At 44.9% G+C, this 13,261-nt stretch overlaps 1 protein-coding gene across 1 annotated transcript in view; it reads right to left on the minus strand.

Moving 5' to 3' along the window:
• The window catches only part of LOC138981686 (vacuolar protein sorting-associated protein 41 homolog), a 48,052-nt gene that overhangs the window by 21,771 nt on the left and 13,020 nt on the right, over positions 1–13,261 (minus strand). The window contains exons 15-17 of the mRNA XM_070354702.1: positions 5,460–5,603; positions 4,102–4,194; positions 1,074–1,201 (exon numbers count right to left, since the gene is read on the minus strand). Of these exons, the coding sequence (XP_070210803.1) occupies positions 1,074–1,201; positions 4,102–4,194; positions 5,460–5,603 (365 nt within the window). The remainder of the gene's footprint in view (positions 1–1,073; positions 1,202–4,101; positions 4,195–5,459; positions 5,604–13,261) is intronic.

Below are 13,261 nucleotides of genomic sequence, written 5' to 3' on the forward strand. Positions count from 1 at the left end.
CTTGGGTCCAGGTCGACCCTGTCCGACCGGGGCTGTTTGCCTTGACCCTGGACAGGCTGTAGCAGATCATCCAAAGTCATTCGGCTCTGCTTTTGTTTCTGAGCTGGAGCCCCTAGGGGGACACCGATTGTTGGTCCACACAAAGGCCCGCCACCATTGTCTTCTTGTATCTCTTTCACTGCTTTCTTCAAAAGCAGAAAGTCTGCCTTGCACAACCGCAGGTCTTTCAAGTCCTGGTTTTCAATCAAGCAAAGGCACTTATGGGCCTTTTGGCCAAGCAAGCCTTCTTTTTTCAATGCAGCTTGCACATCCTCTCCAATTTCGTGTTTCTCTATCCACTCGGATAGCGAAAACTCCATGCCGAATTGAAATTGCTGCTTTGCTGTAGCGCGGCTGGCGACTGAGTGACCTACAACTAACCCTCAGTTCCCTCCAGTTCCAGAGTTTCACCCTCCCTTCCTCAGTGACTACTTTCTCACGCCCACGCATACCCACCATCCGCACTCTACCTGCCCTCCCCTCCCCGCCGCTACCCCTGCTAGCCGTCAACTGTCAGATTTCCTAATGCTTCCGTTCCCATCCCTCTCCCCTAGATCTTACCCCCCCCTCCTCTGACCGTGAGAACTCTTACAGCTAAACTGCAATTTTACAAATTTTCACATTGACAGCAATTTCATTCTTACACTGTTTTCTGTAACAGTCTAACATTTTCCCTTTTCCACAGCACAGTGAGTACAAGATTGCTGTAAACCAGAGGCTTGGGGGTCTGGTAGTTCAGTTGTAGATCCTCAGGTCACAGGTTCAAATCCAGACCGGGACGGACATGTGTCAACTTTATGTAATGACTCAGAGACTGTATCCATCTCCCACCCCCTTGTCACCCCAGTGGCACGTAAAACACCGCAGTAATTCTGCCAGAAGTGCAGGTTGCTGGTCACACCAGCTGCCGCAAGCTTTCCACTGGAAGGAAGGGCCCCGAATTTCTCAGCAACAGGATAATAAAGTATGAAATGAAACCAAACAAAATGCCCCAAGCAAAGTAAATTAAGGCCATAAAAGACCTGGCAACTCACAGCTGGCCCAGACTCTGGATGAGCAGTTCCTGGTCAGGGTCTCTGTCCAGGCGACTGACCACGGTGTTGATCATCACCTCCTTGTTGTACAGCTCGTGGGGCCACGTCTTGATCAGCTGGTAGAATTGCTGCATGCACAACAACAACACACAATATACTGTGGAACCCCCCCAAAAAGACTCCCTCCATTTTAAGACATTGCTTTTTCACATTTCTGTTCATAACCTCTGCAAACTAACCCCCATTTTAAGACTCCGTCCTTTTTAAGACGTCATTTACTCAGATTTTTGGAGGTCTTAAAAGGAAGGTTCAACCGTACACTGGTTGGTACCTGCGATGAAAGGACACCCTTGGGACCAGCCAAATGTCCCAACATTGCAGGTGGCCTCTCTTGACAGGTATATATTGGTCAAGAAAATGGGTAAAGAGACAAGAGAGTGTCCTTTCTTGGGAGGACAGGAAGGAGGAATATTCTGACGCTCATCACATAAGAACTGCCACAAACATATTCTTCATCACTGTTACCATCGCTGTGAAATTCAGACAGCCGTAAGATATCCCTTGAGACCTGAGCAATTTAACAGTACAGTGGAGTCCGGGTACAACGAATCTCAAGGGAGATACATTTTAGTTCGTTATATCAGTAATTCGCTGTAGAGTTTTCAACCCTAAATGGCCTCAAGACAAGTTTTCCCACTCACCTTCAAATAATCGTCCCATCGATCTTTCCTTGGAGAGTACAATCTCTGCATGTTTTCAACAGCTTCATAATATAATCCATAGAGAGGCATAGTTCAAATGTTCACTTTACTGTAATTTTAGAAGTAAAATTTAAAAAGTCGTGTAAAAGCATGTACCGTATTTTCCGGGTCATAAGGCACGACTTTTTTCCTCCTCGAGTGTATCAAAATACGAAAAAAATCAAAGAGACCGCCTGAGTACCAGTCAAACAACTTGTGATAATGCATGTTTCAGCTACTAGGTACTACCCTGGCCATGTTTCCTCTCAAGACATCAAAGAGACCGCCCCATAGGTTAAACTCGGTCACTGACCCCAGTGCAGGAAGTGTTTCCTCTTTCAGACTATATGACAGGGGAACCACCTCTCATAGCTAAAACTGGCCATTGACCCCTGAGAAGAAGGTCAGTGTCAAGGCATCACAATTGACCTGCCTTTGATCTCGCGGCACACACAGAGCACACATATTTCCACTCTGTATTCTTCCTTTGATGTGCATCTTGAACACACGGCCAGTACCGCAAAAGCAAAGCTGGAGTCCAGTCTGGACGAAACTGCTATCAAGAACGCAGAATTGATTTTTTCTGAGTTTTTGTTTTGCCGTAAGCGCCGTGTTGAGCTAAAACTGAAGTTGCGGCACAATTTCGCTTCTCGCACATCTGATGCTTGTTGACATGCATCAACGAAGGGGCCTCACTCTGGAAGAGTTTCCTGCTCCGATAAACATGGCGCTTACGGCACACAAAAAAACTCAGAAAAAATCAATTCTGCGTTCTTGATAGCAGTTTCGTCCAGACTGGACTCCAGCTTTTGCTTTTCTTATTTTTCTCTATCGTCCAAGCCCATAAAATCGAACAAAGCGGATTGCGTTTGGATTTCCCTCTTTCAGATGACTGAGATTGCCCCCCTTGGATCGTTCCGTATCAAGGCCAGTTACACGGTACTGGCCGTGTGTTCAAGATGTTTGATGTGCGGCTTATTTTCATTCTTCGACCGTTTGTTACCGGTATACTTTTACTTGTGTTTGTGTATTTTTGTCTTTGGAGAGAATTATTGACATCAGTTCGTTGTAGCCTTGTGACTTTTAGAGACAAAACGGTTCTGGGGCGATGAAAAGGTGTTTGTTATAAGAGGGGTTCGTTATGCAAATGAGTTCAAAAGGTTCGTTGTAGCCGGAAAGTAACAAGTAAGAAATAGAAGGCTGTCTGCCGGGAAATCAATGGCAATTCGTTAAAAGCGGGATTTCGTTATACCCAGGTTCGTTATAGCTGGACTCCACTGTATATTCAATTCATGTACTTTTCATTCTATATGAGTACCGTATTTGACGGATTACAAGACGCACCGTTTTATAAGCCGCACCCCCGACTTTAAAAATAAAAATTGGGACGAGCCACGTATAGGCCGCGTCACTAAAGTAGCCGCCGTCGAAAAAAATATAATCAGATCGTGTCAATCAATCAAAACAACCAGGCAAACGAAAGTACGGTATTTGGCGAAATCGGCTCCGAGAATAAACAAGTGAAACAAAGAAGAAAAGTTAAAAAGTTTGAAGAAAAATATCACACACACAATTTGTAACCAACACACACATGTACAAAGGTGTCAGTCAGTCAGATTCTGCTGCGGAGAAGCCAGAAAAGTCACTTTCCTCGCTGTCGGACACAAACAGCGACATGATCGCTTCATCCAGAACTGAAGAAGTTGAAGTCGAGGCCGAGCAGGTGACGTCATCATCGGAGCTTGAATCGGTCCCGCTCGTGTCGTCTGCTGTAGGTGCTGCGATGATCTCTGCTCTCAGTTCGGTCTCCAACTCAGGCCATTTCGCGTTTCTTCCTCGGAAAGCCTTCCTGTTTTTCTTGCATCTCGAGAGTTGCTGGCGGACGGATCGCCATCGTTGCACCATGGATTCATTTATTCCAAGCTCAAAAGCAGCGCGCCTATTGCCCTTGTCATCGGCCAGTGCAATCGCCTTCAGTTTGAACGCTGCATCGTACGCGATTCTTTTGGTTTTCGGCATCGTAAATCCAGTACAGTTGTGTCAGTGCAGTGCAAAAGCAAACGGATACAAACGAATACGGGGACAAAGACAGCTCAGTTTCTTCGGACCAAATCGAGGTGAATTTAGTTCATTGGGTGAATGGTATTCAAGTTTAGGTAATGTTTTAGCCGCATCTTTTTATAAGCCGCAATGCGATTTAAAAAAAAAAAGTCGCGGCTTGTAGTCCATCAAATACGGTATGTACAAAATTGATAGATTTTGGTTTGAAAGAGGAAATAAATACTGACCGCGTAGTCTGACTGCAAGAAGTCGAAGAGCACCATTTCATAGATAGAGGGGCTCAAGACCGGGTCTTGTGTAGGAATGCACATCGAGATGGCCTGAAAAGAGAGTCATCAGCTGCATAATACAGAGTAGCGTAAGAATTATCAACACTCTTGCATCTGAATTGTAATATTTGTGAGTCATAATATTTATGAGTCGTAGCAGAGAAAGCGTCTGATACCGGTTACATGAACAAAATCTTGGACTTGTGTTATTGAACACAAATTCCAAGCTCAGTACATACTTCTGAATATCATTGCTTTTCAGTTGTGAATGCTATCAGCTTTTGATCTACAAGGAATTACTGCACAAAGGGCATGCATCTCTGTACTTAATTTCTCTTCTTCAGGGGACATATTTCTGTTGATTATATATAACAGGTAATACAGTTTTATTGTATTGTATTGCATTGTATTGTACTACTGCTTACTAACACTTTCAATTCAACATACAGTGGTACATGCAACGAAAGTACAGGCTTTAGACCAACCATTACATGTTCGCTTTCCTAAATATAACAGATGATGGGACAACAGAAGGTGTCCATTATTGGGAGGTAGCCTATTATCAGAGGGGCCTCACATCGCAGGTAATGTTTTACACTCATACTGTAGTACCAGATTGTGTCAGCACACATTTGTGCAATAGCAAAATATGTTTAACAAGAAGAGCAAACGCTCGATCGAGTCACTTTCGCAGTTCTGAATATTATATGAGGCATCAGATGGACAGGAAGAAATTGCTATTCACAACACAATGAGTCACGTTCACATAAAATTTGAGCCCGGTCACTTTTATAGTTTCCGAGAAAAGCCCAACGTTAAGTTGTGTGTTGCCGAACAGAAAAGGCTAGTTATCTCCCTTGTTTTTCTGATAACGTTCGTAAAAGGCTACAGATGTAAATACTTTGATGTAAAGAATAATCCTACAAAGTTTCAATCACATCCGATGAACTTTGTCAAAGATATAAAATGTCTAATTTTTCCTTTGACGCTGACCTGTGACCTTGAAAAAGGTCAAAGGTCAACGAAACCATCGTTAAAGTGTAGAGGTCATTGGAGGTCACGACTAAACAAAATATGAGCCCGATCGCTTTGATAGTTTCCGAGAAAAGTCCAACGTTAAGGTGGTGTCTACGGACGGCCGGCCGGACGGCCGGCCGGCCGGACAGACTAACACTGACCGATTACATAGAGTCACTTTTTCTCAAGTGACTCAAAAATGAAACTGAATTTAAACTGAAAAACATATGTTTCAACCAAACATGTTGACTGCCTGCCACACACAGTAAATAGCACCAAGGAAAGGAGTGGTGACCCACCCTGAGCTGTCCGATCTTGGCAAATTTGTAGACCTCCTCCTCCCACAGGTCCTTCCTCTTGCCCAGGATCTTGGGACACATCTTGACCGCCTCCGCAAAGTGGGCCTCCTCCAGCAGGTAGTCCAGGTACGCTCGCCCAATGGCCTGCACAAACATTCACACAACCTCCCTCACTCTTTTTTCCCCCCATCATTTTACAAATACCCTCGATGACTTTTTTTAATCCGTTTACAAACAAGCAGCATCTGGCATTCTCAAACTCTCCGCTTCCCTATCTGGTAGCAAGCTGCAAGATGCAAAAAGTAAAAGAAAGTTGTCAAATTCTGTAAAAAGTCATTGCTAGTCACAAGTGCTGAATGACTTCAGTGGCATTTCCCTTTAAGACTCCCCTCATTTCAGAATTCACCTACCGTTTAAGACCTTGCTTTCTCAGTTTTTCCCCTTCAAATCATCTGTGAATTTACGTCCATTTTAAGAATCTCCCCCTCTTTTAAGACCTGAATTTTTCAGTTTTGAAGATGTTAAAAGGGGGGATAACTGTAGCTAGGTGAGAAGGGCTGTACACATGATGAAGATGTTAAAAGGGGGAATAACTGTAGCAAGGTGAGAAGGGCTGTACACATGATGAAGATGCTAAAAGGGGGGATAACTGTAGCAAGGTGAGAAGGGATGTACACATGATGAAGATGCTAAAAGGGGGGATAACTGTAGCTAGGTGACAAGGGCTGTACACATGATGAAGATGTTAAAAGGGGGGATCACTGTAGCAAGGTGAGAAGGGCTGTACACATGATGAAGATGTTAAAAGGGAGGATAACTGTAGCAAGGTGAGAAGGGCTGTACACATGATGAAGATGTTAAAAGGGGGGATAACTGTAGCTAGGTGAGAAGGGCTGTACACATGCTGAAGATGTTAAAAGGGGGGATCACAGTAGCTAGGTGAGAAGGGCTGTACACATGATGAAGATGTTAAAAGGGGGTATCACTGTAGCAAGGTGAGAAGGGCTGTACACATGATGAAGATGCTAAAAGGGGAGATCACTGTAGCAAGGTGAGAAGGGCTGTACACATGATGAAGATGTTAAAAGGGGAGATCACTGTAGCTAGGTGAGAAGGGCTGTACACATGATGAAGATGTTAAAAGGGGGGATAACTGTAGCAAGGTGAGAAGGGATGTACACATGATGAAGATGTTAAAAGGGGGGATCACTGTAGCAAGGTGAGAAGGGCTGTACACATGATGAAGATGTTAAAAGGGGGTATCACTGTAGCAAGGTGAGAAGGGCTGTACACATGATGAAGATGTTAAAAGGGGGTATCACTGTAGCAAGGTGAGAAGGCCTGTACACATGATGAAGATGTTAAAAGGGGGTATCACTGTAGCAAGGTGAGAAGGCCTGTACACATGATGAAGATGTTAAAAGGGGGGATAACTGTAGCTAGGTGACAAGGGCTGTACACATGATGAAGATGTTAAAAGGGGGGATCACTGTAGCAAGGTGAGAAGGGCTGTACACATGATGACGATGTTAAAAGGGGGGATCACTGTAGCAAGGTGAGAAGGGCTGTACACATGATGAAGATGCTAAAAGGGGAGATCACTGTAGCAAGGTGAGAAGGGCTGTACACATGATGAAGATGTTAAAAGGGGAGATCACTGTAGCTAGGTGAGAAGGGCTGTACACATGATGAAGATGTTAAAAGGGGGGATCACTGTAGCAAGGTGAGAAGGGCTGTACACATGATGAAGATGCTAAAAGGGGGGAACACTGTAGCTAGGTGAGAAGGGCTGTACACATGATGAAGATGTTAAAAGGGGGGATCACTGTAGCAAGGTGAGAAGGGCTGTACACATGATGAAGATGTTAAAAGGGGGGATCACAGTAGCTAGGTGAGAAGGGCTGTACACATGATGAAGATGTTAAAAGGGGGTATCACTGTAGCAAGGTGACAAGGGCTGTACACATGATGAAGATGTTAAAAGGGGGAATAACTGTAGCAAGGTGAGAAGGGCTGTACACATGATGAAGATGTTAAAAGGGAGGATAACTGTAGCAAGGTGAGAAGGGCTGTACACATGATGAAGATGTTAAAAGGGGGGATAACTGTAGCAAGGTGAGAAGGGCAGTACACATGATGAAGATGTTAAAAGGGGGTATCACTGTAGCTAGGTGAGAAGGGCTGTACACATGATGAAGATGCTAAAAGGGGGGAACACTGTAGCAAGGTGAGAAGGGCTGTACACATGATGAAGATGTTAAAAGGGGGTATCACTGTAGCAAGGTGAGAAGGCCTGTACACATGATGAAGATGTTAAAAGGGGGGATAACTGTAGCTAGGTGAGAAGGCCTGTACACATGATGAAGATGTTAAAAGGGGGGATAACTGTAGCTAGGTGAGAAGGGCTGTACACATGATGAAGATGTTAAAAGGGGGGATCACTGTAGCAAGGTGAGAAGGGCTGTACACATGATGAAGATGCTAAAAGGGGGGATCACTGTAGCTAGGTGAGAAGGGCTGTACACATGATGAAGATGCTAAAAGGGGAGATCACTGTAGCAAGGTGAGAAGGGATGTACACATGATGAAGATGTTAAAAGGGGGGATCACTGTAGCTAGGTGAGAAGGGCTGTACACATGATGAAGATGTTAAAAGGGGGTATCACTGTAGCAAGGTGAGAAGGGCTGTACACATGATGAAGATGCTAAAAGGGGGGAACACTGTAGCAAGGTGAGAAGGGCTGTACACATGATGAACATGTTAAAAGGGGGGATCACTGTAGCAAGGTGAGAAGGGCTGTACACATGATGAAGATGTGAAAAGGGGGTATCACTGTAGCAAGGTGAGAAGGGCTGTACACATGATGAAGATGTGAAAAGGGGGTATCACTGTAGCAAGGTGAGAAGGGCTGTACACATGATGAAGATGTTAAAAGGGGGTATCACTGTAGCAAGGTGAGAAGGCCTGTACACATGATGAAGATGTTAAAAGGGGGTATCACTGTAGCAAGGTGAGAAGGCCTGTACACATGATGAAGATGTTAAAAGGGGGGATCACTGTAGCAAGGTGAGAAAGGCTGTACACATGATGAAGATGCTAAAAGGGGGGATCACTGTAGCTAGGTGAGAAGGGCTGTACACATGATGAAGATGCTAAAAGGGGAGATCACTGTAGCAAGGTGAGAAGGGCTGTACACATGATGAAGATGTTAAAAGGGGAGATCACTGTAGCTAGGTGAGAAGGGCTGTACACATGATGAAGATGCTAAAAGGGGGGATCACTGTAGCTAGGTGAGAAGGGCTGTACACATGATGAAGATGCTAAAAGGGGAGATCACTGTAGCAAGGTGAGAAGGGCTGTACACATGATGAAGATGTTAAAAGGGGAGATCACTGTAGCTAGGTGAGAAGGGCTGTACACATGATGAAGATGTTAAAAGGGGGGATCACTGTAGCAAGGTGAGAAGGGCTGTACACATGATGAAGATGCTAAAAGGGGGGAACACTGTAGCTAGGTGAGAAGGGCTGTACACATGATGAAGATGTTAAAAGGGGGGATCACTGTAGCAAGGTGAGAAGGGCTGTACACATGATGAAGATGCTAAAAGGGGGGATCACTGTAGCAAGGTGAGAAGGGCTGTACACATGATGAAGATGTGAAAAGGGGGTATCACTGTAGCAAGGTGAGAAGGGCTGTACACATGATGAAGATGTTAAAAGGGGGGATAACTGTAGCAAGGTGAGAAGGGCTGTACACATGATGAAGATGTTAAAAGGGGGGATAACTGTAGCAAGGTGAGAAGGGCTGTACACATGATGAAGATGCTAAAAGGGGGGAACACTGTAGCTAGGTGAGAAGGGCTGTACACATGATGAAGATGTTAAAAGGGGGGATCACTGTAGCAAGGTGAGAAGGGCTGTACACATGATGAAGATGCTAAAAGGGGGGATCACTGTAGCTAGGTGAGAAGGGCTGTACACATGATGAAGATGTTAAAAGGGGGTATCACTGTAGCAAGGTGAGAAGGGATGTACACATGATGAAGATGTTAAAAGGGGGGATAACTGTAGCAAGGTGAGAAGGGCTGTACACATGATGAAGATGTTAAAAGGGGGGATCACTGTAGCAAGGTGAGAAGGGATGTACACATGATGAAGATGTTAAAAGGGGGGATAACTGTAGAAAGGTGAGAAGGGATGTACACATGATGAAGATGTTAAAAGGGGGGATAACTGTAGCAAGGTGAGAAGGGCTGTACACATGATGAAGATGCTAAAAGGGGGGAACACTGTAGCAAGGTGAGAAGGGCTGTACACATGATGAACATGTTAAAAGGGGGTATCACTGTAGCAAGGTGAGAAGGCCTGTACACATGATGAAGATGTTAAAAGGGGGGATAACTGTAGCTAGGTGAGAAGGCCTGTACACATGATGAAGATGTTAAAAGGGGGGATAACTGTAGCTAGGTGAGAAGGGCTGTACACATGATGAAGATGTTAAAAGGGGGGATCACTGTAGCAAGGTGAGAAGGGCTGTACACATGATGAAGATGCTAAAAGGGGGGATCACTGTAGCTAGGTGAGAAGGGCTGTACACATGATGAAGATGCTAAAAGGGGAGATCACTGTAGCAAGGTGAGAAGGGCTGTACACATGATGAAGATGTTAAAAGGGGAGATCACTGTAGCTAGGTGAGAAGGGCTGTACACATGATGAAGATGTTAAAAGGGGGGATCACTGTAGCAAGGTGAGAAGGGCTGTACACATGATGAAGATGCTAAAAGGGGGGAACACTGTAGCTAGGTGAGAAGGGCTGTACACATGATGAAGATGTTAAAAGGGGGGATCACTGTAGCAAGGTGAGAAGGGCTGTACACATGATGAAGATGCTAAAAGGGGGGATCACTGTAGCTAGGTGAGAAGGGCTGTACACATGATGAAGATGTTAAAAGGGGGTATCACTGTAGCAAGGTGAGAAGGGCTGTACACATGATGAAGATGTTAAAAGGGGGTATCACTGTAGCAAGGTGAGAAGGCCTGTACACATGATGAAGATGTTAAAAGGGGGTATCACTGTAGCAAGGTGAGAAGGCCTGTACACATGATGAAGATGTTAAAAGGGGGGATCACTGTAGCAAGGTGAGAAAGGCTGTACACATGATGAAGATGCTAAAAGGGGGGATCACTGTAGCTAGGTGAGAAGGGCTGTACACATGATGAAGATGCTAAAAGGGGAGATCACTGTAGCAAGGTGAGAAGGGCTGTACACATGATGAAGATGTTAAAAGGGGAGATCACTGTAGCTAGGTGAGAAGGGCTGTACACATGATGAAGATGTTAAAAGGGGGGATCACTGTAGCAAGGTGAGAAGGGCTGTACACATGATGAAGATGCTAAAAGGGGGGAACACTGTAGCTAGGTGAGAAGGGCTGTACACATGATGAAGATGTTAAAAGGGGGGATCACTGTAGCAAGGTGAGAAGGGCTGTACACATGATGAAGATGCTAAAAGGGGGGATCACTGTAGCTAGGTGAGAAGGGCTGTACACATGATGAAGATGTTAAAAGGGGGGATAACTGTAGCAAGGTGAGAAGGGATGTACACATGATGAAGATGTTAAAAGGGGGGATAACTGTAGAAAGGTGAGAAGGGATGTACACATGATGAAGATGCTAAAAGGGGGGATCACTGTAGCAAGGTGAGAAGGGCTGTACACATGATGAAGATGTTAAAAGGGGGGATAACTGTAGCAAGGTGAGAAGGGCAGTAGACATGATGAAGATGTTAAAAGGGGGTATCACTGTAGCTAGGTGAGAAGGGCTGTACACATGATGAAGATGCTAAAAGGGGGGAACACTGTAGCAAGGTGAGAAGGGCTGTACACATGATGAAGATGTTAAAAGGGGGTATCACTGTAGCAAGGTGAGAAGGGCTGTACACATGATGAAGATGTTAAAAGGGGGGATAACTGTAGCTAGGTGAGAAGGGCTGTACACATGCTGAAGATGTTAAAAGGGGGTATCACTGTAGCTAGGTGAGAAGGGCTGTACACATGCTGAAGATGTTAAAAGGGGGGATCACAGTAGCTAGGTGAGAAGGGCTGTACACATGATGAAGATGTTAAAAGGGGGTATCACTGTAGCTAGGTGAGAAGGGTTGTACACATGATGAAGATGTTAAAAGGGGGGAACACTGTAGGAAGGTGAGAAGGGCTGTACACATGATGAAGATGTTAAAAGGGGGTATCACTGTAGCAAGGTGAGAAGGGCTGTACACATGATGAAGATGTTAAAAGGGGGTATCACTGTAGCTAGGTGAGAAGGGCTGTACACATGATGAAGATGTCAAAAGGGGGTATCACTGTAGCTAGGTGAGAAGGGCTGTACACATGATGAAGATGTTAAAAGGGGGTATCACTGTAGCTAGGTGAGAAGGGCTGTACACATGATGAAGATGTTAAAAGGGGGGATAACTGTAGCTAGGTTAGAAGGGCTGTACACATGATGAAGATGTTAAAAGGGGGTATCACTGTAGCAAGGTGACAAAGGCTGTACACATGATGAAGATGCTAAAAGGGGGGATCACTGTAGCTAGGTGAGAAGGGATGTACACATGATGAAGATGTTAAAAGGGGGGATAACTGTAGCAAGGTGAGAAGGGATGTACACATGATGAAGATGTTAAAAGGGGGGATCACTGTAGCAAGGTGAGAAGGGATGTACACATGATGAAGATGTTAAAAGGGGGTATCACTGTAGCTAGGTGAGAAGGGCTGTACACATGATGAAGATGTTAAAAGGGGGGATCACTGTAGCAAGGTGAGAAGGGCTGTACACATGATGAAGATGTTAAAAGGGGGTATCACTGTAGCTAGGTGAGAAGGGCTGTACACATGATGAAGATGCTAAAAGGGGGGATCACTGTAGCTAGGTGAGAAGGGCTGTACACATGATGAAGATGTCAAAAGGGGGTATCACTGTAGCTAGGTGAGAAGGGCTGTACACATGATGAAGATGTTAAAAGGGGGTATCACTGTAGCTAGGTGAGAAGGGCTGTACACATGATGAAGATGCTAAAAGGGGGGATAACTGTAGCTAGGTGAGAAGGGCTGTACACATGATGAAGATGCTAAAAGGGGGGATAACTGTAGCAAGGTGAGAAGGGATGTACACATGATGAAGATGCTAAAAGGGGGGATAACTGTAGCTAGGTGACAAGGGCTGTACACATGATGAAGATGTCAAAAGGGGGTATCACTGTAGCTAGGTGAGAAGGGCTGTACACATGATGAAGATGTCAAAAGGGGGTATCACTGTAGCTAGGTGAGAAGGGCTGTACACATGATGAAGATGTTAAAAGGGGGTATCACTGTAGCTAGGTGAGAAGGGCTGTACACATGATGAAGATGTTAAAAGGGGGTATCACTGTAGCTAGGTGAGAAGGGCTGTACACATGATGAAGATGCTAAAAGGGGGTATCACTGACACTGTAGCTAGGTGAGAAGGGCTGTACACATGATGAAGATGTCAAAAGGGGGTATCACTGTAGCTAGGTGAGAAGGGCTGTACACATGATGAAGATGTTAAAAGGGGGTATCACTGTAGCTAGGTGAGAAGGGCTGTACACATGATGAAGATGTCAAAAGGGGGTATCACTGTAGCTAGGTGAGAAGGGCTGTACACATGATGAAGATGTTAAAAGGGGGGATAACTGTAGCAAGGTGAGAAGGGATGTACACATGATGAAGATGTTAAAAGGGGGGATAACTGTAGCAAGGTGAGAAGGGATGTACACATGATGA

This window comes from Littorina saxatilis, linkage group LG12, assembly GCF_037325665.1.
Source record: "Littorina saxatilis isolate snail1 linkage group LG12, US_GU_Lsax_2.0, whole genome shotgun sequence".
Lineage (NCBI taxonomy): Eukaryota > Metazoa > Mollusca > Gastropoda > Littorinimorpha > Littorinidae > Littorina > Littorina saxatilis.